Source organism: Capra hircus, chromosome 8 (assembly GCF_001704415.2).
Source record: "Capra hircus breed San Clemente chromosome 8, ASM170441v1, whole genome shotgun sequence".
Taxonomy (NCBI): Eukaryota; Metazoa; Chordata; class Mammalia; order Artiodactyla; family Bovidae; genus Capra; species Capra hircus.
In genome coordinates this window covers 82,790,285-82,817,346 of record NC_030815.1, presented here as the reverse complement: position 1 = coordinate 82,817,346, position 27,062 = coordinate 82,790,285, and the positions used below count along the sequence as shown (strand labels likewise).

At 41.1% G+C, this 27,062-nt stretch overlaps 1 protein-coding gene across 1 annotated transcript in view; it reads left to right on the top strand.

Annotated features, from left to right (window-relative positions):
- The window catches only part of HSD17B3 (hydroxysteroid 17-beta dehydrogenase 3), a 49,785-nt gene continuing 28,687 nt past the window's right edge, over nt 5,965-27,062 (top strand). The window contains exons 1-2 of the mRNA XM_005684148.2: nt 5,965-6,152; nt 9,830-9,876. Of these exons, the coding sequence (XP_005684205.2) occupies nt 5,999-6,152; nt 9,830-9,876 (201 nt within the window). The 5' untranslated portion in view covers nt 5,965-5,998. The remainder of the gene's footprint in view (nt 6,153-9,829; nt 9,877-27,062) is intronic.

Here is a 27,062-nt window from a genome sequence, read left to right as displayed (position 1 = left end):
GCAAGGTGCCATTTTGCAAGTTGCTTTCCAAAGAGACTTGTGTGTCAAGAAACATCTAGGTGTATGTGTGTGTGTGGTGGGGGCGGGGGGGGGGGTGGAACTGAAAGTGGAAGTCGCTCAGTTGTGTCCAGCTCTTTGTGATCCCATGGACTTCCATGGAATTCTCCAGGCCAGAATACTGGAGTGGCTAGCCTTTCTCTTCTCCAGAGGTCTTCCCAACCCAGGGATCGAACCTAGGTCTCCCTCATTGCAGGTGGATTCTTTACCAGTTGAGCCACCAGGGAAGCCCAAGAATACTGGAATCGGTAGCCTATCCCTTCTCCATCAGATGTTCCCAACCCTGGAATTGAACTGGGGTCTCCTGCATTGCAGGCGGATTCTTTACCAACTGAGCTATCAGGGAAACCTTTGTGAAAGCCGCTCTCCATTTCTGGATGATGTTCGATGACACATATCATTAGAAAAAATTAGTTTTGTCTTCTTTTACTGAAAACTTGGCAACAAAGTCACATTCTCTTCAGGTCTCTCTGGTGTGAAACTTCTTATAATTCTTTCCCCTAATGCATACCACAGCTTACTTACACGGATGCTTCAGGGGGAAGGCCACGCCCTTAGAAATATCTTACAGCCTTCTTCAGGCCTCTTTCTTTCTCTGAATTTCTCCAGTTTCCCACCCCCTTGGCTCTCCCCTCCACATCTTATCACAGTGAGTCCAACCATTGTGTCCTCTGGGACAGGTAAACACCAAACAAGTATTGATAAATGGGTCAGTTGTGAAGGAATCCGTTCCCTTCTTTGCTTGTTCGTTCTTTTGCATTTCCTTGTCACTTAACTCCACAGGCTTCCAGTTGCGATCCAGCCCGCCTCCCTGAGGCTCTGCAGCTTGCCCCCGACCTGTACCAGTGTCTGTCACCTGTCTACCAAAGACTTCTCTAACAGGAAAAAACTTCATTGCACCCACACAAAATACAGGCTCATTTTTCCTTAAAGAGTGAATATTTATTGAGTGGGCTTCTCTCGTGGCTCAGATGGTAAAGAATCTGCCTGCAATGCAGGAGACCCAGGTTTGATCCCTGAGTTGGGAAGATCCTCTGGAGAATGAAATGGTAACCCACTCCAGTATTCTTGCCTTCAGAGTCCCATGGACAGCGGAGCATTGTGAACTATAGTCCTTGGGGTCGAAAAGAGTCAGACACAACTGACTGACTGACAACAACATTTATTGAGTCAGTTCAGTTCAGTTGCTCAGTCGTGTCTGACTCTGTGACCCCATGAACCACAGCACTCCAGGCCTTCCTGTCCATCACCAACCCCCAGAGTCAACCCAAACCCATGTCCATTGAGTCGGTGATGCCATCCAACCATCTTATCCTCTGTCGTCCCCTTCTCCTCCTGCCCTCAATCTTTCCCAGCATCAGGGTTTTTCAAATGAGTCAGCTCTTTGCATCAGGTGGCCAAAGTGTTGGAGTTTCAGCTTCAACATCAGTCCTCCCAATGAACATCCAGGACTGATCTCCTTTAGGATGGACTAGTTGGATCTCCTTGCAGTCCAAGGGACTCTCAAGAGTCTTCTTCAACACCACAGTTCAAAAGCATCAATTCTTTGGTGCTCAGCTTTCTTCACAGTCCAACTTTCACATCCATGCATGACTACTGGAAGAACCATAGCCTTGACTAGACAGACCTTTGTTGGCAAAGTAATGTCTCTTCTTTTGAATATGCTGTCTAGGTTGGTCATAACTTTCCTTCCAAGGAGTAAGCATCTTTGAATTTCATGGCTGCAGTCACCATCTGCAGTGATTTTGGAGCCCCCCAAAAGAAAGTCAGCCACTGTTTCCATTGTTTCCCCATCTATTTGTCATGAAGTGATGGGGCTGGATGCCATGATCTTCATTTTCTGAATGTTGAGCTTTAAGCCAAATTTTTCACTCTCCTCTTTCACTTTCATCAAGAGGCTTTTTAGTTCTTCTTCACTTTCTGCCATAAGGGTGGTGTCATCTGCATATCTGAGGTTATTGATATTTCTCCCGGCAATCTTGATTCCAGCACGTGCTTCTTCCAGCCCAGCGTTTCTCATGATGTACTCTGCATAGAAGTTAAATAAGCAGGGTGACAATATATAGCCTTGACTACTTGCTTTTTTTTGTAACCATATAATTATATTTTATTGAATTTTCAAGTTGGAAATCATCATGAATATTCAGGTTTTTCACATTTTAGTATAGTATAATTATTCCGAGCAAAAGATTATATGTGAAATGCATATGTTATAAAACACTGTATTATATTGTGTGAACACTCATGTACATACTACTAAGTTCAAGAATCACATGATACCAGTAGCTTATGCCTCCCTATAGGACCTCTCCATCATATCATTTCTCCCCAGATGAAACCACTTTCTTGAATTTTGTGTTTGTCATTCCATTGTTTGTAACAACAACTGTATCATATTTTAACATAAGCAATATATTTCTTTATATTGCTTTTTTGAGTTTATAAAATATCAGACTTAATATTCTGGCGTTTGCTTTTTGTGACTCAACGTTATGCTTCTGAATGTCACATATTGTTCTGTTTGGCTATAATTCACTCATTTGCACTACTGTATAATATTCCACTGTGAGAATAAACTCATTGGGATAGTTCCCAGTTTTCCCTCTTGGAACAATGCTCTCTTGAATATTCTCCATTTGTTATGTTAAGGAGCTGTGGGTCAGAGTACTTTTGCTCTACAAAGCAAGTCCCAATCCAAAGGAATTTACTTGTCGTGGCAGGAGACCCAACCACAAGCAATAAATAAGATAAACCAATAAAAAATATACTCAGAAGAAAACTAAACCTGAGTCACAGGACAGACTGCCGGGCATTGGCCAGGCCTTTCCCAGACCTTAGTAAAAACAATAATTGTTGTCTTCATGTTTATCAAACACCTCAGCCTCTCACTCCTTTGGGAACATTTGTGGATGAGCTGAGATGGTTGATCTACACTATCTGCTTCTGCTAATTAACCATCAGTGGAAAGAGTAATAATTAACCAAGACAGGTAATCCCTGTAATGTGCTTAGTGCAGAGGCAGGTACAGAAGACATAGTAAATAAGGGGCAGTCAGAAAAAAGCGGGAAGGAGTGGGGAGCCACCGTTGGCAAAGGCCATCTCATTTGCTCTAATTTTAGTTTAATCTCCATATTACTTGTACTTTTTTCAGGTTCAGTTCAGTTCAGTTCAGTCGCTCAGTCGTGTCTGACTCTTTGTGACCCCATGAATAGGGGGCCTCCCTGTCCATCACCAACTCCCGGAGTTCACTCAGACTCACGTCCATCGAGTCAGTGATGCCATCCAGCCATCTCATCCTCTGTCGTCCCCTTCTCCTCCTGCCCCCAATCCCTCCCAGCATCAGAGTCTTTTCCAATGAGTCAACTCTTCGCCTGAGGTGGCCAAAGTACTGGAGTTTCAGCTTTAGCATCATTCCTTCCAAAGAAATCCCAGGGCTGATCTCCTTCAGAATGGACTGGCTGGATCTCCTTGCAGTCCAAGGGACTCGCAAGAGTCTTCTCCAACACCACAGTTCAAAAGCATCAATTCTTTGGTGCTCAGCCTTCTTCACTGTCCAACTCTCACATCCATACACGACCACAGGAAAAACCATAGCCTTGACTAGATGGACCTTTGTTGGCAAAGTAATGTCTCTGCTTTTTAATATGCTATCTAGGTTGGTCATAACTTTTATTCCAAGGAGTAAGCGTCTTTTAATTTCATGGCTGAAATCACCATCTACAGTGATTTTGGAGCCCCCCAAAATAAAGTCTGACACTTTTTCCATTGTTTCCCCATCTATTTGCCATGAAGTGATGGGACCGGATGCCATGATCTTCGTTTTCTGAATGTTGAGCTTTAGGCCAGCTTTTTCACTCTCCTCTTTCACTTTTTTCAGGTAGCCCATAGCTTTATGAACAAGTGACAGTCGGAACTGAGAAGCTGCTCCAGATAAGGACCTTAGTTGAAAGTGCTAGGGTAAATACATGGATGGGTTAGAGAGCAATGCAGGCTGAGCTTGGCAGTAGCTTGTACCTCTCACTTTCCTTCCTGGGTCTCCTCGTCACTGAAAGGATCTTGCTCATCACCTGACATGCAGGCAAACCTGTATCCATGGGTTTTTAATCTGAACAACTGGAACATAAGAGCTACCATGTTCTGGTACAGGGAAATTGGCAAGGGAAATAAGTTTTGACATTTGAAGGTAATATCAGAAGCCATTATTAGACTTAAGCTTGAGATGACTATTAAGCATTCAAATGGAGGTGTTAATGTTACTTGTATTCAAATGGAAATGCAACTATGGATGAGCAGCCTGGTTACCACTGAAGTTATACATTTAGGGGTTCTCAGAGCACAAAGTCCTTAAAGTCAAGAGATTAGGGAATGCCATCAAATGAGTAAGTGTAGACACCAAAGAGAAGAGGGCCAAGAGCTGAGCATGAGGACACTCTTCTAGGATGATGTCAGAGTCTCTTCATTCCCCTGTTTCAGTGTCATGACCCTTCTGCATCTCTACCTCCAAAAGGTCACCTTTTCTCAGCATCAAGTGACTCAGATTATGTAATGCTACTGTCTCAGAGGAAAAGCTATGACAAACCTAGACAGCATATTAAAAGGCAGAGACATTACTTTGCCAACAAAGGTCCATATTGTCAAAGCTATGGTTTTTTCAGTAGTCATGTATGAACGTGAGAGTTGGACCATAAAGAAGGCTGAGAACCGAAGAACTGATGCTTTTGAATGGTGGGGTCAGAGAAGACTCTTGAGAATCTCTTGGACTGCAAGGAGATCAAACCAGTCAATTCTAAAGGAAATCAACCCTGAATATTCACTGGAAGGACTGATGCTGAAGCTGAAGCTCCAATACTTGGGTCACCTGGTGAGAAGAGCCAACTCATTGGAAAAGACTCTGATGCTGGGAAAGACTGAGGGCAGGAGGAGAAGGGGATGACAGAGAACGAGATGGTTGGATGGTATCACCAACTCAATGGACATGAGTCTGAGCAAACTCCAGGAGACAGTGAAAGACGGGGAAGCCCGGCATGCTGCAGTCCATGGGGTCACAGAGTCAGACACGACTGAGTGACTGAACAACGACAACAATTATCTGAGTGTCTTTGGTGGCTTCCTCTCAGTTAAGTAAAGCCCAAGCTCCTCACCAGGAGTATCTGGCTCCTCCACATGCCTCCATCTTACTTTATTTTTTCCTTTTGTTCTGTACACACCAGATCCTCTATGTACTGCTATTTATTCCTCAGATACATGCATCTTTCTCATTTCAGGTCACTTGTACTAGCTGTTCCCTCAGCCTGGAGGGAGAAACTTATCTTTGTAGGGCTATCTCCTTTCCACTCAAATTTCACCTCAAACTACCACCTCTTCACAGAATTTTTTCCTGTGACTCCACAGCACTTTTTTATGGCACTGATATATGTGACATTATCTTTTTATTTGCATATTGACTCTGAATCTCAGCTCCCCCCTGTCAGTGACTGGCCGTGTTTACTATTCTCTATTCCCAAGGCTTCAAACAGTGATTGCCACCTGGTAGGCAGTCAATAGATAGTTGTTGACTAAGTGAATGAATGACTTCTAGAATTTTGCATAGTTTTTAGTATCTGTTTTAGCTTCAAGATTTAGGGAGGGAATGCTGGGCTGCCATTTTTCTTTGTCCAGTCTTTATCTTTATGTTCACCTTTGACTTCTTCAACACTCCCCTGCCTCACAAAAGCCCAACAGTGCTATACAGATATTAGAAAGAATATTTTATTGCAAAGCTTGTGAATCAGAGGATTGTGTAAAGAAGTTACTCTAATCTGAATGCCTTGACACAGTGAATCATTGGAATGTTCCCAGTGACTCCAGAAGGGGACCGACACTCCTGCAGAGCAGCCACGCTCAATGCGAAGGCTGTGAGGGGCTGGACCAGGTCTGAAACAGCATCTGCTGTGGTGCCATCATGGAGGAGGTTCTGGAGCAGTTCTTCATTTTTGTAGGGTTGTTGGTTTGCCTGGTCTACCTGACGAAATGCATGAGATTCTCTAAATGCATTTTCCTGCACTTCTGCAAAGTTTTGCCAAGATCTTTCTTGAAGTCCATGGGCGAGTGGGCAGGTAAAGAAAGCTTTCCATCTTTTGTTGTTGTCGTTTTTATCATTACTTAGGTCTCAATGATATATTGCATCTGCTCCTTTTGAGAACAAAGATGTAATTCCCTTGGGTTAATTTGCAGGGTTGGAAAGCACAAATGAAATGGACTGAAAAACATGATGTGAGGCATCAGGAGAATCATTCAGGAAGAATTGGACTCAGTTCTTTCCTGTGTGCTTTTCTTCTCACCCTCACTAGTTGGGTTTTATTATTTTTGGAATTTCTGATTATACAAATCATGGATGAGGCAGAAAATTACGTATCTTCTTCCCCAGATTTTCAAAAACCCAGAGTGCTTCCATTTTCTTAAATGGAGCTTCAAAGTTCTGAAATCCAATAATAATTTAAATCCACTTTATTATACTAATTTCTCAGAGACCTGTCACGAAGTGAGGGTAATGAAAAATCAAGGCAATAAAGATCTCTGTGGAGACATATTTTTAAATGGTTATATTCAGAATCTGGGTCTGGTTTATGTCCCAAGTAGACTGATTAATCACTGCCTCTCAATAGGATTTAGCTCCTGAAACAGTCATGCAGAATTTCAGCCCTATACTGAGTTTAAGGTGAAGAACATGAGGCTATGGTTTCAGCATCTCCTTGAATGAAGTGCTAGGTTTGCATTGCAAAGTTGGTGTTATGTGTTGGTGTCAGTCTATCAATAACCAATGCTCTGACCTGGCCGGCCCTTGTGGGTCTTACTATGATTGCAAAATGCCTTTCAGTACCATCAGGAAACTTAAGAAAAAATAAAGGCTTATTACTTACAGGACCTGTAAATTATATAGCACACCTGGTGCCACAACAAAGTCATGTGTAGAAAGAGGGAGAGAGTGAACAGGCCTGGGGTTCTGCATTTATTTTATTCTGGACTGGAGGCCTAAGGTTTCAAGAACTCTTCCTTTAATAGTGAATTTATAACATAAGAGAGGGAATTTAAAGTGCAGGAAGAGAAAAACAAGTGGTCAAAATGGTCAGTTATTGAAACCAACCAAGATTTTTAAAAGATGCTTGTTCCTTGGAAGAAAAGCTATGACAAACCTAGACAGCGTATTAAAAAGCAGAGACACCAGTTTTTTTTTTTTGTTTTTGTTTTTTTTTACAAAGGTCTGTATAGTCAAAGCTATAGTTTTTCTAGTCATGTACAGATGTGAGAGTTGGACTATAAAGAAGGCTGAGTGCCCAAGAATTGATGCTTTTGAATTGTGGTGCTGGAGAAGACTCTTGAGAGTCCCTTGGACAGCAAGGAGATCAAACCAGTCCATCCTAAAGAAATCAACCCTAAATTTTCATTGGAAGGACTGATGCTGAAGCTCCAATACTTTGGGCTCCACGCAGATTTAAATGCCATGCTCTGAGGGGTTAGAACTCGGCCCTTCTAGGAACAAGCATTCCAAAAGAAATTCATATGCAGCCGTATGTGGCTGATTTCCTCATTTTGTCACTGGTATCCACTATAGAGGAGTGGGGCCGAAATCAGAGCCTGGTTCAGATCCTGCTGCCATCAGCTTCAGCACTGCGGCCTTGATGGGGTTAAGAACTTTCCCTTAGCTTCCTCATTTATAAGGGAAATGATGGTCCCCGCATTACAGGCTTTTTTTGAATGCTAGATGAGATGGTGGCTGTGGGGCTGCCCAGCCACATGCGCTTTCTGTTTCTGTAAGCCTGACAAGGAAGAGCTTTATTGGACCTATGATGCCTGTTCCACCTTCTCCCTCAATTCAAACAGGCTCATCTGTCGCCTTCCCCCCCAACTCCCATGAAGAAGCTGCTAGTGGGATCCCAGGTGGCTGTGGAGTGACAGAGCCTGGACCTAATTTAACCTGTGTCCCAGGGCTGGTCTGAGAACTGGGACAGAGGTGGCACCGAGGACTTCACCGCGACACACAGGAGCGGGAGGGGAGGCAGCCAGGACCCTCAGAAGCTAGCCGCCTCCTCTCTTCTGCCTCCTGTCCATCTCATGCGGTGTAAAGCTGCTGTGTAATTTAGTTGGTAAATAATTAGGTCTAAGTGAATAACAAACAAACCCCCCAAACATAGTGCATGGCAGAAAGTAAGCACTCAGTAGGTGCCAGCCACGTAGTGACAGTATCTTGCCTATGTAGTGCAGGCCTGGTACTTGGTGATTTGGAGGATGCCTGGAAGGAAGGCGAAGATGGAGCGGAAGACAACAGAACCCTGAGCATAGTACCTCTACCAAGTGAAATAGGTCATATGCATGGAGTCACTTAAAAGTATCCAAATAAACACATAGAGTAATTGGTAATTATTAAAATGAGGGTGCTTCTGCCAGTGTGCTGCTTGAAATTTGTTTAGCTTGGTCTGCTCTCCCTCCCAAGTAGACTAAAAGCACACACAGCTTTCATACCCACTTTTGGAAAGCATATCCTTCGATTGTTGCTGCAAAGGTAAATTGCAGATGGGTGTATATACTGAATTGTAGTTTATTTTGAAACTGACATGCACACAATTGAGTTTTACTCTAGAGCTCAGTCATTAAACATGTATGTGCTATTATACAGTGGAAAAGTACTCAGTTCTACAAGGAAAAATATTGAGTTAGTTGCAGTGAGGTAGATGAACCTAGAGCCTGTTACACAGAGTGAAGTAAGTCAGAAAGAGAAAAATGACATATGTTAACACATATATATGGTATCTAGAAAAATGGTGCTGATGACCCTATTTGCAGGGAAGGAATGGAGATGCTGATATAGAGAATGGTCTTGTGGACTCAGCGAAGGAAGGAGAGGGTGGCAAGAGTTGCAAAAAGTAGAATTCACACATATACACTCTTATGTGTAAAATAGATAGCTAGTGGGGAGCTGCTATATAACACAGGGAGCCGAGCCTGGTGCTCTGTGATGACCTAGAGGGGTGGGGTGGGGGCAGGGATCATATAATTATAACCAATTTCCATTGTTATATAGCAGAAACCAACACACCACTGTAAAGCAATATTCTCCCAATTAAAACAATTTTTAATGTATGCGCTATGGACTGTAAAAGGACTAGATGGCACATCTCACTGTCATCTATTAATCAGTTGATCTAGTGAGCACAAATTCTTTAGGTTCCTTCATGTCATTCCATCCTCTTTTTGCATTTCTGTGTTTTCCTCCTTGTTAAAGTTCTCTATCTTCCATGGGTTTTGATTTCTGCTGTCCTATGAGGGTAAGGATAGGAAATGGGGAGAACTTGACTTTCACTAGGAACCTTGAAACATGCTTACAGTGACAACTGGGTGTAGGGGTAGAGAGATAATAGAGTACATTGCGTGTCCTTGATGAATTAAGGCTTAGAACTGTAAACTCTTATGGGGTCTGAATAAAGTGTTCTCTGGTTAAGGCACTTTGTTTCATTTTGGACCATGTTTTCCATAGCCTCACCAACTCTTCCCCTCCAACCCCATCCAAAAGAAAGTTCATTTTGAAGTTTAGTGAAGGAAGTCAAGGCTGGAACATTCCCAGTTAAGCAAAGTTGGTCACAGTTGAGCAGAGTTGGGTTAGAGAGTAGGAGGGCATTGTTTTGGAATATTATATTGTATCTTAGAGAGTAGGCCTGCAGTCAAATGTAGCCAGCAAGAAAGAAGATCTTAAAGATGAATTAATTGTATCCTTTAAAACCATTTCTGCTTTTTTCAGTGATCACTGGAGCAGGAGATGGGATTGGGAAAGCTTACTCATTCGAGGTAGGTTGCGTTTTTGGAGACTTTCTCCTCTCCTTGTATTAAACATACCATGGTCGTGTGTCATTGCAAACACTACTTTTCTGAATATAAAAGCAATAGACATTCCTTTACGAAGAAAACAATTTTCTATTGAAAAGGAAATTTAAAAATCATAATCTCACCCCCTCGCCACCTTAAAAAAATACAATGATATTAAAAGGTGGCAGTATCTTTCCTTAGGAATTGTTTTAGGAATTTATGGGGGCACTGTTATTTTCTAGGGTAATTGTACCATATGCATTTATTATACTTAAAACAATAAAAAATTATAAACTACTTTCCTTGCATTTATCCTTTACATCATAGCCAGGGCATATGTTAATTTAAAAATCATTTGTGTAGGTAGCATATATATATATATATATATAAAACTTTCATTTCAAGAAGATTAATGAGCATTAAAAATAATATAAAGAGAGTATCTGATAGGGTTGAGGTCACTGGCGTATGATGTCTTTGAGTGTTTCTTTTTAGGCTTTTTGTTTCTCTGTAGGTAGATAGATAGCAGGTAGTAACATTTTTCTAAAAATGCATTTACAGGATATGTAGTTTGGTAAGCTATTATTGGGCTTCCCATGTGGTGCAGTGGTAAAGAATCTGCTTGTCAATTCAGGAGACACAGCAGACGTGGGTTTGATCCCTGGGAAGATACTCTGGAAAAGGAAATAGTAACCCACTCCAGTATTCTTGCCTGGAAGATTCCTTGGATAGAGGAGTCTGACAGGCTACAGTCAATGGGGATCACAAAAAGTCGGACGCAACTTAGCAACTAGGCAGTGGTCTAGGGGTCAGGAGCTATGTAGTCTAGTCCTCACTCAGGCACGGTCTGCAGATTTTGGACAAATTATATATCCTTTCTGGGCTTCCAGGTCTTTACAAGCACAAAAGGTACCATCTAAGAATTTTCGAATTGTTTCTGTTCTAGACTAATTCTTTCTTTGCTCTTGTAGAATCTTATTCTTTGTTTCCTTTCATTCTTTTCTAAGGCTGTTTTAAACAATTTTCTGGGATCTTTCTTTCATGCAAGATTTTCTGTCTTCCAGAGAACCTGTTCTTGTCTCCCTGCTAATTGCTGCTTCAAGGAAGGCAGTTCAGAGTCTGGAATACTATGGATTGTAATAGTGAAGAATTTGAGGTTGAAAATTAATTAGATCACTGTCTGTTCAAACTCTGCTTCCAATATGGTTATTGCAGAATTTCCACATCAATAAACTGGAGGAGTTGCTCATTCCATCAGGGCTTTTGTAAAAGTTAAATGGATGAGGTGGGCAAAATGCTTTGCATAGAGTGAGCTCTCCAAGTTTATCCACTATTATTATTGAATGTATAAGCTGCCTTTTCTCTCCCATATATTGCTTTTTTTTTTTTTTTGAGGAAGAAAATGTGTGGTGCTTACCCATATTTTTACTCTTTTTATTGTTCCTTCTTCTTGCCTGATGTTCCAAGATTTTTTCCTTCTAACTTCCTGTTTAGAGAAGTTCCTGTAGCTGTTCTTTTACAGTAGTTCTGCTGGTGGCACATTCTCATTGTTCTTCTTCATCAGACAATGTCTCAATTTCCCCTTCATTCCAGAAGGATAATTTCACTGGATATAGGATTGATAGTTGACAATCCTTTCCTTTTAGCGCTTGGAAAATGCTGTGCCACTTCCTTCTGGCCTGTATGGTTTCTGGTGAGTCTCATGTCATTCAAATAACTTTTCTCATAGGTCAAGTGTTGTTTCCCTTTCATTGCCTTCAAGACATTTTTCTTTGTGTTCAGTTTTCAGGAGTTTAGTTATGTTTCTTGGTGTGGGTTTATCTGAGTTTATCTTCTTCGAGATTCACGTAGCCTCTTGAATCTGTAAGTTTATACATTTTCACAGATTTGAGAGTTTTTCGTTCATACTTTCTGCAAATATCCCTTCTGCCTTCTTCTCTTCTCCTGGGACTCTGGTGACACAATGTGAGACTTTTCTTGTAGTCCTTCCTTGTAGGTCTCCGAGATGCTGTGCATTTTTTTCAGTGTATTTTTTCTCTGTTTAGATTGAAGTTTAGTTGCTCAGTCATGCCTGAGTCTTGTGACCCCATGTACTATAGCCCACCAGGCTCCTCTGTCCATGGGATTCTCCAGGCAAGAATACTGGAGTGGATTGCCATTTCTTTCTCCACCAGTTAGACTGGATAATTCCAACTGTTTTATCTTTAAGTTCATGGATTCTTTCCTTGGTCTCTCCATTCTGCTATGGAGCCCATCGATTGAGTTTTTAATTTCACTTTCTGTACTTTTCAGTTCTAAAATTTCCATTTGATTTTTCTTTATTTGCTGAAACATTCTATTTTTCTTTTGTTTTACTTGGCTTTGTGATTGCTCTCTGAAGTGTTTTTATGGTAGCTTTTAAAAAATTCTAATCAGATAATTCTAATATCTATGTCATCTCAGTGTTGGTATTTGTTGATTGCTTTTATCTTACTCAAACCGAGACCTTCTTGGTTCTTGGTGTGTTGAGTTTTGTTTCTTTTTAAATTGAATCTTGGATATTTTTGGTTTTAAGTTGTGAGACTCTGGATCATATTTAAATTTTCCTATTTAGATGTGTATGGATATTGCTTCAGAAGGGGGAGGAGAGGGTGCTGACATTTTTCTATCAAGTGAGGTAGGAGCCCAGGTTTTCCAGTTGGCCTCCACTGGGGGTTGCTGGATATGGGTAGGAGTTTTGGCTCCTCAAAGCCCACTCTGAATTTTGGGGGTATAGAGTGCATCTTTACTGCTCTCCACAAGTGGTACTTGGAGGCAGTGATCTCACCGTTACTGTGGTGATGGTATAAGTCCTGAATCTCCACCAGGCTTCCTCTGTCATCATCCCAGGGGAAGGAAGAGGGGAGAGAGCTGAGGGGGTGCTCTGGCACTGTCAGGTAGAAGTGGAAGCTCAAGGCTCAGCTGACATGAGGGGTAGGATGGCTGGGATGAAAGTCCTGGCATCCTGCTCAGCCTTATCTGATGCCAACCTGGTAGGAGTTGGAATCCTTGTTAGGGCAGCCTCCCCAGGGTGGAAGTGTCAGCTTCCCCCTCAACCTTTGGAGGCGAGGGCGGCAGTAGAAGCTTATACATATATATACATATATATATTTGAATTGTTTGCCTGCAGTAAAGCAGTTATTTTCTTAAGTTTTCAGCCTTGCTAGGGTGCCCCTTTTCTAGTCCTTTTGTTAGAAACAGCAGACTCTTGTTGGGACTTTTTATGTCCATATTTGTTGATGTTTCTGAAAATCCAGCTTCTCCAGCAATAAGTCAGATATATGAGGCAAAAATAAAACCCAGGAAACTCATGGCGGGTTTCCTCAGGTCTCAAGGCCTGTAGCTACTCCTCTCACTCTCTTTTGGAGTCGTCTTATATTTATTTTATGTATTATGTCCACGTTGCCTGTTTTAGTTGCATTTCATAGTAGAAATAGGGAAAAGTGTATTCATTCCATCTTTCTGGAAGCATTTTAACCTATATCGCATTTTAACCTAGCCTGTATTTGTAATTAGAGAAGCAAGAGAGACTTTGTCTCCTTTTAAAGAAGTGTCAACCATTACTGGAAGCAGGTGAAAAAAGTTGTTGAGAGGGATGGCATGGAGGAAGGAGGACAAGAATAAGCCTGCTCTTCACACCTCTGAAGCCTCTGCTTCACTCTGTATTTCACACCATTTCTGTTCCTTTGGCACCTGAATTAAAGCCTTTCTATTTACTGCCTCACAGAAGAAGCCCTGTCTTCCCTGGTGTTCCCACCAGCTGTTATAGATTAGCGGTGACAAGCACCTTCCTTGACCCAGGGGAAACGGCCTATGCATCATAGCAGCGGCCATTCTTCTCTGGTGCAGTACCCAGCAGCGAATTCTGGGAGAGTGAGTGCTTCTGGGGCTTAACTCCCTGAAGCAGGGAGCGGTAAGACCCATATATGGAGCCTGTCAGCCTGGACATTCTAGAAATAAGATTGAGCCCTGCTCAAAGGGACAAAGGGAACAATGCTGGCCCAGACAATCGAGTGTCCTCCATTCCCCACTCCTGACTCTGACCACTTCGCACGGAACCTTTAAAAAGTCTATAGCTCTTAAGAGAAATGGCACAATTCAGGAGAGGCTGGAAGCCCACAAGGCAGAGAGTCCTTTGTGCTGAAAATGCAAATTGTTTTCCATTTAATGGACAGTTTCCATTTCAGGAGGCTGATGAAGTGAATTGTGAGACGAAGGTGCTTAATTTTTAGCCATGATTTGTTAGATTCCCAGACTGAAAAAGAGGGCTGGTGGGGGATTTTCCAAGAGAGAAAGAGAAGACTTCATGATATCACTAGCCTTAAAATTGGACAGTTCTTACTTTTAATTTTTTTAATCTTTTAATTTTCTATTTATTTTGAAAGTTTTAAAATTAACAACTTTTTTGAGCAGTTCTAGACTGACCGCAGAATCTTGCAGAAGGTGCAGCGAGTTCACATATACCCCTTGTCCCCCATACACTCCAGAGTGGCAAGTTTGCTGCAATCAGTGAACATACGCTGATACATCCTTGTCACCCAGAGCCCATAGTGCACCTTGGGGTTCACTATTCTTGCTTTACTTTTTCCATGGTGGTTGTTTCTCAGAGGGAAGTTTGGTATGGGCACAGCTGAAAATGTGTTTCTCTTAGGGACCCTCTTCCTACTCTCTCCTTTGTTCAGTCTGGTCTGAATGAAGCTTTCTTTATCTCAGGCCAGTCAAAATTGACACAAAAGTGAGAGATTTTCTGTGGCTTTTTTCCTTTCCATAACTATGTTCCAGCCAAACTGTCTGTGAGTAAATTTCTTTGCATGTCATTTAGAAATATACTAGAAAGTCAATAGATGCAGAATGAAAAAAAAAAGGGAAGGTGTTAGTCACTCAGTCGTGTCTGACTCTTTTCGACCCCATGGACTATAGCCTGCCAGTCTCCTCTGTCCATGGAATTATCCTGGCAAGAATACTGGAGCGATAGCCTTTCCCTTCTCCAGGGGTTCTTCCTGGCCCAGGGATTGAACTCAGAATATCACCCCTAATTATATTATATTATATATATATAGGTAGATAGATAGATGTCTTTTTACAAAGTGAAACCTCACTATACAGATTCCAGGCCAGGGGTGGGACTTGTAATAATACTTTATGACTGAAGATCAGCTGTTAGACTGAGTATAATTTGCTTTAAAATACTTCAGCTGCATAATATGATATATATGTGAGTCAGTTATTTTAAAGCTTCTGGAGGTATAATTTACATATCATAAAATTCACCTAAGTGTACAGTAATTTTTAGTAAATTGACTAAAGAGTTCACCAGCATCACTACCCAGTTTTAGCACATTTCCATCCTCCTAATGACCCTCATGAGATCACTGACAACTGGCCATGGCTAATCCCCCATTCCTACCTAGTCCTAGGCTGCCGCTCATCTTTTCCGAACATTTCATACAAATGCCACCACACGGTGTGCAGTCATTTGTGCCTGATTTCCTTCAGAGTATGTTTGAGGTTCATCCACGTTGTAGCATGTGTCAATGGTTCTTTAGTTTTTATTGCAGAATAATATTCTATCATATGGATATACCACAGTTTGTTTATTCATTTATTAGCTGATGAATATGTGGGTTGTTCCCACTTGGGAGCTATATAACATGCTGCTGTGAATATTCTTATGTGCTGTTTTGCCTGGATGTATATTTCCATTTCTCTTGGGTAGATTACCTAGGAATGGAATCACTGGGCTATACAGTAAATTTGTATTTAAGATTAGTGAGTCTGTGTTTCCGCCGTGGGTTAACATTGCAGATAATGTCCAGAGGTGGTGTGTGTTGAGTTTCTTCTACTTGGCCCCTCAGGATTCACTCTCTGCTCTTCTTCACCCTCCTCTGTGCCGCAGGAGGCTGACCTGCACCAAGGACCTCAATTGGCCTCTGGTTTCAGCAGGGTTTGTGGGGGTTGGGAGACACTGGCAACAGGTAAGAGGGCGTCAGGAACATGAAGCTGGGTTTCTTTCTGCTCTCTTCCTGTGGGTCAGGGAGGGCTGTGTCCCTCTGCTGAAGGCTGTAGCTCTGCTGAGCAGCCCTCTCCACCCTCTGGTTCTGGTATCTGTTCATCCCCCAACCCTTTCAGGTTCACAGCTGCTGTTGTTAATAGCTCCAGAATATCATAGGTTTTCCACACACTACTCACACTTTGTAAATCAGCCTTTTATCAAACTCTCTGCAAGTTACCCAGAGAGTGTGCTGTTTTTGCCAAGACTTTGGCTAAATCCAGGTTTCAGCTAATCTTTAAAGATGCTAAATCAGAATTCATCAACATCTGTGCTTCAGCTAACTTGACTTTCATTAGAGAGTTTGCCCCTTAGCCTAAGAAAGGGTATCGATAATTTTCCAGAGGAAGTATCTTCCAAGATGTGTGGATTTGCTAGAAGTGTTGCACAGGCACTTTTGCCCTCCTGTGAAGAAGGATGTGGTGTCTGTGAGCACAGCAGAGTGGTGTTCTTGACCTTGAATGGATTTGGCCCTGTGTCCTGCTGAGAGTGGAAGATTCTGTCACCTAACCCTGCCAGAAGTTTGACTGCACCCTGCCCCCAGAACATGATCACATCTACCTGGGGTGAGCCTTCACAGAGTGCGTAAGGGACAGATGGCTGGGACTCCACTAAGCTATGAGAACAGGTTCATAATTGCTTTGATGCCTGCTTACTGACAGATGTTCTTGTTGGTAGGATTTGGTCTGAGACTTGTTTGCATTTTGCAACACACTGTCTGCTGGCTAGTTGTTGGGTTGAGGGGGAGATCTGTAGCCAAAATCTACCTCTAATCACTGGAGACTGCAAGAAAACCCAGTGATTGTGAACAATCAAATAGGTTAGGTCAATAGGCATATTTAATGCCTCCCAGGGTTCCAGTCATTCAGGGTTCTAGTCAGCTCTGCCCAGTCCTTAGGGAGCATATGCACTGTTACCTAATTTTCCTGTATTTATTTAATTCTCCTTTAACTTTTTAAAAAATACTAACCTTTTAATTTTGAGATATTTATAGATTCATAAGTAGCTGTAAGAAAGAATACAAAGAGATCCCATGTATCCCTTACCCAGTCTTGCAAAGTTATCATATAAGTCAGGGTATCAACATCAATACAGTCAAGATACAGAATATTCCCATCATCATAAGGAGCCCTTGTGTGGTGGTTTTATAAATACCCCCACCTCTGCTCATATCCCTCTCCTCTTTCTTTCTTTCTCCTTCCTTCCTTCTTTCTTTCATTATTTCTTTCTTGAACTATAGTTGATTTATAATGTTGTGTTAATTTCTGCTGCACAGCAAAACGATCAGTTATATATATTCTTTTCATTATGGCTTATTACAGGATATTGAATATAGTTTCCTGTGCTAGAGTAGGACCTTGTTGTTTATACAGCCTATACAAAATAGTTTATATCTGCTAACCCCAAACTGCAAATCCTTTCCTCTCCCACCTCTCCACCCCCCTGGCAATCATGAATATGTTCTCTATGTCTCTCACTTCTTCTTAACCTGTGGCAAATGCTTATCTGGTCTCCAGTTCTATAACATGGTCATTTAAAGAATGCTATATAAATAGAATCATATGCTTTGTAGCCTTTTTGAATTGTTTTTTTTTCTGCTCAGCTTAATTTTCTGCAGATTCATCATCCCAATATTCTATTCCTTTTCAGTACTAAGTAGAATTCCATGGTATGGAGGTTACACAGTCTGTTTAACCATTCATCCACTGAAGGACATTTAAGTTGTTTCTGTATTTTGGCAACACAAATAAAGCTCCTATAGACATTTATATGTAAGTTTTGTCTGAACATAAGACTATTGTTTTCTGAAATAAACACTCAGGAGTGCAATTGCCAGCTGGTATGATAGAACTGCCATGGACAGAGGAGCCTGGCAGGCTACAGTCTATGGGGTCATAAAGAGTGGAATACTACCGAGTGATTAAGGACAGCACAGCATGGTAGTTGCATGTTTAGTTTTTTAAGAAATTGCCAAACTATTTCCCGGATTGATTGTACCATTCTCAACAGCACTGTGTGAGTGGTCCATTTTCTCAACATTCTCACCAGCATTTGGTGTTGCTATTTTTTTTCTTTATTTTAGCCATTCTGAGAGCTGTGCAGTAACATATTATTGTGGTTTAGATTTGCACTTCCCTGATGGCCGATCATGTTTATGTCAGTTCAGTTCACTCGTTCAGTTGTGTCTGACTCTTTGTAACCCCATGGACTGCAGCATGCCAGGCTTCCCTGTCTAAGGGAAATAACCAGAGTTTACTCAAATTCATGGCCATTGAGTCAGTGATGCCATCCAGTCACCTCATCCTCTGTCGTACCCTTCTCCTCCTGCCTTCAATCTTTCCCAACGTCAGGGTCTTTTCCAGTGAGTCAGTTCTTCACATCAGGTGGCCAAAGTATTGGAGCTTCAGCTTCAACATCAGCCCTTTCAATGAATATTCAGGACTGATTTCATTTAGGATGGACTGGTTGGATCTCCTTGCAGTCCAAGGGACTCTCAAGAGTTTTCTCCAACACCACAGTTCAAAAGCATCAGTTCTTTGGTGCTCAGCTTTCTTTATAGTCCAACTCTCACATCTGTACATGACTACTGGAAAAACCATAGTTTTGACTAGATGGACCTGTGTTGGCAAAGTTGTGTCTCTGCTTTTTAATATGCTATCTAGGTTGGTCATAACTTTCTTTCCAAGGAGCAAGCATCTTTTAATTTCATGGCTGCAGTCACCACCTGCAGTGATTTTGGAGCCCCCCAAAATAAAGTCTGTCACTGTTTCCACTGTTTCCCATCTATTTGCCATGAAGTGATGGGACCAGATGCCATGATCTTCGTTTTCTGAAAGCTGAGCTTTAAGCCAACTTTTTCACTCTCCACTTTCACTTTCATCAAGAGGCTCTTTAGTTCTTCACTTTCTGCCATAAGGATGGTGTCATCTGCATATCTGAGGTTATTGATATTTCTCCTGGCAATCTTGATTCCAGCTTGTGCTTCAACCAGCATGGCATTTCTCATGATGTACTCTGCATATAAGTTAAATAAGCAGGGTGACAATGTACAGCCTTGATGTACTCCTTTTCTTATTTGGAACCAGTCTGTTGTTCCATGTCCAGTTCTAACTATTTCTTCTTGGCTTGCACAGATTTCTCGAGAGGCAGATCAGGTGCTCTGGTATTCCCATCTCTTGAAGAATTTTCCACAGTTGTGGTGATCCACACAGTCAAAGGCTTTGGCATAGTCAATAAGCAAAAGTAGATGATTTTCTGGAACTCTCTTGCGTTTTCGATGTTCCAACGGATGTTGGCAATTTGATCTCTGGTTCCTCTGCCTTTTCTAAATCCACCTTGAACATCTGAAAGTTCATGGTTCATGTACTGTTGAAATCTGGCTTGGAGAATTTTGAGCATTACTTTACTAGCATGTGAGATGAGGGCAATAATGTGGTAGTTTGAGCATTTTTTGCCATTTCCTTTCTTTGGAATTGGAATGAAAACTGACCTTTTTGAATCTCGCGGCCACTGCTGAGTTTTCCAAATTTGCTGGCACATTGAGTGAAGAACTTTCACAGCACCATCTTTTAGGATTTAAAATAGATCAACTGGAATTCCATCTCTTCCACTAGCTTTGTTTGTAGTGATGCTTCCTAAGGCCCACTTGACTTCGCATTCCAGGATGCCTGGCTCTAGGTTGGTGATCACACCATCATGATTATCTGGGTCATGCATATCTTCTTCTTTGTATAGTTCTGTGTATTCTTGCCACCTCTTCTTAATATCTTCTTCTTCTGTTTTACGTCCATACTGTTTCTGTCCTTTATTGAGCCCATCTTTGCATGAAGTGTTCCCTTGGTAGCTCTAATTTTCTTGAAGAGATGTCTAGTCTTTCCCATTCTATCATTTTCCTCTATTTCTTTGCATTGATCATTGAGGAAGGCTTTCTTATCTCTCCTGGCTGTTCTTTGGAACTCTGCATTCAAATGGGTATATCTTTCCTTTTCTCCCTTGCCTTTTGCTTCTCTTCTATTCGCAGCTATTTGTAAGGCCTCCTCAGACAACCATTTTGCCTTTTTGCATTTCTTTTCCCTGGGGATGGTCTTGATCCCTGCCTCCTATACAATGTCACAATGTCACAAACCTCCATCCATAGTCCTTCAGGCTCTCTTTCTATCAGATCTAATCCCTCCAATCGATTTCTCACTTCCACTGTATAATCATAAGGGATTTGATTTAGGTCATACCTGAATGGTCTAGTGGTTTTCCTACTTTCTTTAATTTAAGCCTGAATTTGGCAATAAGGAATTCATGGTCTGTGCCACAGTCAGCTCCTGGTCTTGTTTTTGCTGACTATATGAAGCGTTTCCCATGTTTGGCTGCAAAGAATATAATCAATTTGATTTTGGTGTTGACCATCTGTTGATGTCCATGTGTAGAATCTTCTCGTGTTGTTGGAAGAGGGTGTTTGCTCTGACCAGCGCATTCTCTTGGCAAAACTCTATTAGCCTTTTCCCTGCTTCATTCTGTACTCCAAGGCCAAATTTGCCTGTTACTCCAGGTATTTCTTGACTTCCTACTTTTGCATTCCAGTCCCCTGTAATGAAAAGGACATCTTTTTTGGGTGTTCTAGAAGGTTTTATAGGTCTTCATAAAATGTTTTTGTTTTTAATTCAAAGAAGTGTAAGGAAGAAAAGAGAAAAAAGGTCATTATCTCTTTGCCCAGATAATTCCAATTAAAGATAAAATAATACAGGTATAAAATTAGAAAACTCAAGCAGTGCAGAAAGGCATAGAATGAGAAATAAAGGACTCTCCTCACTCCTGCCCTTACCTGGCCCATCTCTGTAAAGGTCCCCAGTGTTCACAATGTCTTGAGATTCCTTTCAGAAAAGGTAAAGGAAAACCATGGCTATATCCATACTTCCATGTTGATATGAGGTTGATAGTACAGAGTAATTTCAGCCTAACAATCCAGGGACTTTCCTGAGTGGCAAGTGGCTCTGTCTAGTTCCTTCTGTCTTGCTTCTTCATCTATCCTGTAAGTCTTTGTGCTATTCTTCAAGATTGGAGCTGGGTCATAAGCATGTCTGCTTCCTGGAGCCCACTGACAGTACTCAGTCCTGTAACCAGAAGAAAGACCAGGAGTGTCATCTGGTCATGTGCCTGGGAAGAAGAGGGGGGCAAGTTTTACTGGCCTGCTAGCAGTCTCTTAGCAGAAATTACACCTATATGTTTACCTTTTGCCCACATGAGCACAAATGGGATCCTGGGTCCCACAACCATAAACCCTTGTTTAAACTTTGCTTGTTCATTTAATAATGTAACAGGGAGATCTTGCCATACCAAAGGCGAACAGATGGCCTTCATTCCTTTTAATGATTTCAGGTTATCCTATCCCAGCAATGTACCGTGTTTCTTTTACTGGGATGGGCTTGCCTTTTATTTTTGTATTTACAATAATGTTTCAAGATGCATCTTTGAAAATAAACCTACATATATCCAAGAATACATCCCTATCAGAAAGATTGCTGGATCAATGTGTGTGTGCACTCAAATACCAGATACGATTGCCAGATTGTCTGCTATACTATTAAACCAATTTTAACTGACCCTCTACTACTATAAATTTTAATATTTATATACATATAATATGTATAATATATTTAAACATTATAAGATTTACTTTTCATCACTCTCATATATGTAAACATGCATTCTTGCCTATTAATGCGCACAGAGTGCTAGAAGCAAAATATATGACTAAAGATTGTCTGGTTTAATTTCTTCATACCTGGGCGGTTTTAGTGCCACCCCCCAACATCTGGGATGGTAAAAATGCTACAAGCTCCAGTGTGTCAGACAAGATGTTAGAATTCTTCTCAAGACAGTGATCCCGGCAGATACAGGTAATGGCACAGAGTTGTCTCTTCAATTAAAATCCCTTGGCTCAGCCCAACCCAAGAAAAAACAACTGCTTTTTTCTATTCTTAAATATTATCCTACACGTACTGGCAATATACGATGGTGTCTTATGCTGTTTCAGCAAGGAATTTCTTCTTCCTAATGTCTAAATTATCCTAGTCTAAATGACTTCAGCTGCACTGTAAGCTTATTTGCTTTCATCTTGCCTTAAATGAAAGCAGCAGCTTTTAATTATCTTTATATTTTCTTGGCTTCATTGCTTTGTTCCTGTGTGGCTTGACTTCCACCCTATAATTTCTGATTCAGGCTTTGAATATCCTAAACTCACTGTAGTATGTTGTGGCTGTGTGCATGTGTATGTGTGTGGAGGGAGGGAGGTGTACCAGACAAGAATGTATATAATGAATAACTGAAAGTCGCTCAGTTGTGTCTGACTCTGCGACCCCATGGACTGTAGCTTGCCAGGCTCCTCAGTCCATGGAATTCTCCAGGCAAGAATAATGGGGTGGGTTGCCATTTCCTTCTTCATATAATGTCTGAATGTGATTACAAAAATAAAAATTGAAATGAGTGCAGTATCCCTTATCACCAAGCTTAAGAAATACAGCCTCACCAGTTCCCTTGAAGCTTGTCAGACCGGCACATGTGTCATGCCTTTGTGTTTCCCCCTCTCGCCCCTGGAGATGTAACACTATCATGAACATCGTGTTAATAATTTCCTTAGTCTAAAAAAGTTCTGTAGCATGTGTGTGTGTACCAGTACATTTGGTTGCATTACTTGATTTGAACTTAATGTAAATTGATTCATATGCCTTTTGGAATCTGTTTCTGCTTCTGATCAATACTGTGCTTTTTGAAATTCATTCATGCTGGTGTGTGTAGAACTTGGTTCATTCGTTTTCAGTATTGTATGGTATTCCATTATATAAATTGACCCAATTTAGTTATTCATAATAATTTAATTCACAATGGCCACAGATAAACATAAGATATTGGTGGCTGGAACAGCTAAGTGTCCCTCAAATCCCTATTTTTCCATTGTATAAAGTTGTAGCTGGTAGGCAGCTATCCAGCCAGGGAATTTCCCAGACTCCCTTACATCTAGCTGGAGTTTTGTGACATTTGCCCAGTGAAATCAAGTAGAAACAATGTGTGTCACTTGGTCAAGGAGGTTAAGGGAAGGGTTGTGTCTTCTCCACCCTCTTTCAGTCCTCTCACTGGCTGGATGCCAAGAGCCAGGGCAACTTTAGAAACCTAAAGTTGAAGGTGGCAATGCCTTTCTCTGTTGTGGGTCCTAAAGAATTATGTGTAATAGAATCTGTTATATAAGATAAAAACCAAACTTCATTGTGTGAAACCACTGAAATTTTGGAGTTATTTGTTATAGAAGCTTAAGTTATCCTAACTAATGCAAACTAACAAGAAATGTCCAAGATTTTTATGAAGAAACTTCTAGAAGTTTTAGAAGAATGCAGAAGATCTGAATAAATAGCATGTTATGGGTGAGATAACTGATTTCTACAAAGATGTAACTTTCTCCTTCAGTTCAGTTCAGTTCAGTTGCTCAGTCGTGTCTGACTCTTTGCGACCCCATGAATTGCAGCACACCAGGCCTTCCTGCCCATCACCAACTCCCGGAGTTTACCCAAACTCATGTCCATCTAGTCGGTGATGCCATCCAGCCATCTCATCCTCTGTCATCCCCTTCTCCTCCTGTCCCCAATCCCTTCCAGCATCAGGGTCTTTTCCAATGAGTCAACTCTTCACATGAGGTGGCCAAAGTATTGGAGTTTCAGCTTCAGCATCAGTCTTTCCAATGAACACCCAGGACTGATCTCCTTTAGGATGGACTGGCTGGATCTTCTTGCAGTCCAAGGGACTCTCAAGAGTCTTCTCCAACACCACAGTTCAAAAGCATTAATTCTTTGGCGCTCAGCTTTCTTCACAGTCCAACTCTCACATGCATACATGACCACTGGGAAAACCATAGCCTTGACTAGATGGACCTTTGTTGGCAAAGTAATGCCTCTGCTTTTTAATATGCTATCTAGGTTGGTTGTAACTTTCCTTCCAAGGAGTATGCGTCTTTTAATTTCATAGCTGCAATCACCATCTAATTTCAATATAATACATTAAAAATACAATTTTACCATTCACTTGGAAATTAAACAAAGAAGAAAACACAAAAACATTTTGAAAGAAAATAACAAATAGTAGAGACTTCCTCAGACACCAGATATCAAAGCCTATGATAAGATGATCAGAAGTGGCACTGACATAGGAATTAAGAAACAGTCCAATGCAACAGAACCAACAGGTCAAAGACAGACCCACATACATGTGAGAACTGGGCATACGACTGAGTATTTCAAATCAGGGAAAAAATGGATAAATAGAAAAGTGTTGCCAAGACAATTAGCCACCCATTTTGAAAAAAAATAATACTGGATGATTTCAACCTCACACTATTCTCAGAAAATAAACAACAGCAACAAAAATCAGCAAACTACATAGGGTTATAAGAAAATGTATTTATAGCCTTGAGATTAGGGAAAATCATAAAGGAAATTCCAAAAAATAAGGAAAATATTAACAAACTTGATAACATTAAATTAATATTATATTAATATAATGTATGGAAATGGCACCATAAGCAAAGGAGAAAAGGAGACTGTGCAACCCCATAGACGGCAGCCCACCAGGCTCCCCCGTCCCTGGGATTCTCCAGGCAAGAACACTGGAGTGGGTTGCCATTTCCTTCTCCAATGCATGAAAGTGAAAAGTGAAAGTGAAGTCGCCCAGTCGTGTCCGACTCCTAGCGACCCCATGGACTGCAGCCTACAAGGCTCTTCCGTCCATGGGATTTTCCAGGCAAGAGTACTGGAGTGGGTTGCCATTGCCTTCTCCGATATATATATATATTAGGCAAATAATTAATACCAAGAATATATAATAAAAATAAAACTCCTACAAATTGATAAGAAAATGAAAACCCAAAGAGTAGGATGGGCAAAGGGTATGTTCTGGTTATATCTAGACAAACCTGTAATTCAAAAAGATAAATGTACGCCTATGTTCACAGCAGTGCTGTTCACAATAGCCAAGGCGTGGAAGCAGCCTAAATGTCCACTGACAGATGAACGGGTAAAGAAGATGTGGTGTGTACACACAGGGGAGTGCTACTCAGCCAGAAAGAGAACTAAATAATGCAATTTCAGCAAGACAGGTGAAACTAGAGATTATCACACCAAGTGAAGTAAGTCAGAAAAACACAAATATCATACAATCTAAAATATGACATAAATGAAACTATCTACGAAACACAACAGGCTGGAAGTTGCCAAGGGGGAGAGGATCAGGAAAGGGACATATTAGGAGGTTGGGGTTATCAGATATTAGCTTTTATGTAGAGAATGGATAAACAAGAAGGTCCTACTGTATAGTACAGAGAACTGTATCCAATATTCTATGATACATACCTCATCTTCTTTATCTATTCCTCTGTTGATGGGGATTATGCAACAGAACGTTACTCAACCATAAAAAGGAATGAAATGATGCCATTTGCAGCAACATGGATGGACCTAGAAACTGTCATACTGAGTGAAGTCAGACAGAAAGACAAATATGATATGATATCGCTTATATGTGGAATGTAGAAGAAATGGTGCAAATGAACTTATTTATAAAACAGAAATAGTGCCACAGTTGTAGTAAACAAACTTATGGTTACAAGGGGAGATTGGGATTGACATATACACAATAATATATATTAAATGGGTAACTAATAAGAACCTGCTCTATTGTACAGGGAACTCTACTTAATACCCTGTCGTGACCTATATGGGCAAAGAATCTAAAAAAGGAATGGATAACTCATTCACTCTGCTGTACAGCAGAGACTGACACAACATGGTAAATCAACTGTCCCCCAATAAAAATTAAAAATATAAACACAGCGGGAAAATTTTTCAAAAAATGTGCACTTAAAGGTTCATTGATGATGGGCGAATAAGCAAAATGTGATATAGGCATATAACACACTATTTTTGAGCCTTGAAAAGAAAGGAAATTCTGACATACTCTACAATGTGGATGAATCTTGATGACATGCTTAGTGAAATAAACCAATCACAAAAAGAGAAAAACAAATAAAATATTCTGTGTTAAACCATAATGGAAAATAATATTAAAAAAGGAGTGTGTGTGTATGTATGTATGTGTGTGTGTGTGTATATATATATATATATATATATATAACTGAATAACTTCATTGTACAGGAGAAATTCCCTGGAGAAGGGCATGGCAACCCACTCCAATATTCTTGCCTGGGAAATCCCATGGACAGAGAAGCCTGGTGGGCAACAGTCCATAAGGTCGCAAAGAGTCAGACACGACTGAAGTGACTTAGCACACACACATAGAATGCCACTTATAAAGTGTGAAAAAAAGAAACCCCACAAAACAAACTTTTATTTCTGTATGTACTTATGGAAGCATGTAGGCGGAGAAAGTTAGAAAGGAGGATCAACACCAAACTAAAGATAGCAGGAGCCTGGCAGTGGTGGGGAAGTGGGACTGTGAGGGCAGAGGGGACATCTTTTACAATGAGAATATACTTGTGTATTTAATACAATTTAATAAATAAAAATAGCAAAAGACATAAATGCTGAGGCTTCAAGTTCAGAGATTGCCTTTATTTTTTGCAAAACCAAATTTTACTTAAAACACAAATATGTTACTTTTTGCAAACAAATCCATGACACGTATCTAGATAGTGAGGTTAAATAGCCACTTAGCGCTCATTTAAGTCTATAGCACCTCTCAGGTGCTGAGAGAGTGGCCCCATGCCCTGGACACAGGTGGCTGGGCTGGTTCTAGGCGGTGACAGTTCAGGCTGAAGTTTAATGCCTTAAATATTGGCTTCACGTGAGTCCCGCAAGCTTCCCTGGTGGCTCGGATTGTAAAGTGTCTGCCTGCAATGCAGGAGACCCAGGTTCGATCCCTGGGTTGGGAAGATCCCCTGGAAAAGGAAATGGCAACCCACTCCAGTACTCTTGCCTGGAAAATCCCATGGACGAAGGAGCCTGGTAGGCTACAGTCCGTGGGGTCGCAAAGAATCAGACATGACTGAGCGACTTCACTTTCACTTTCATGTGAGTACCACACAGTGGCAGCTCTTGATATTATTAA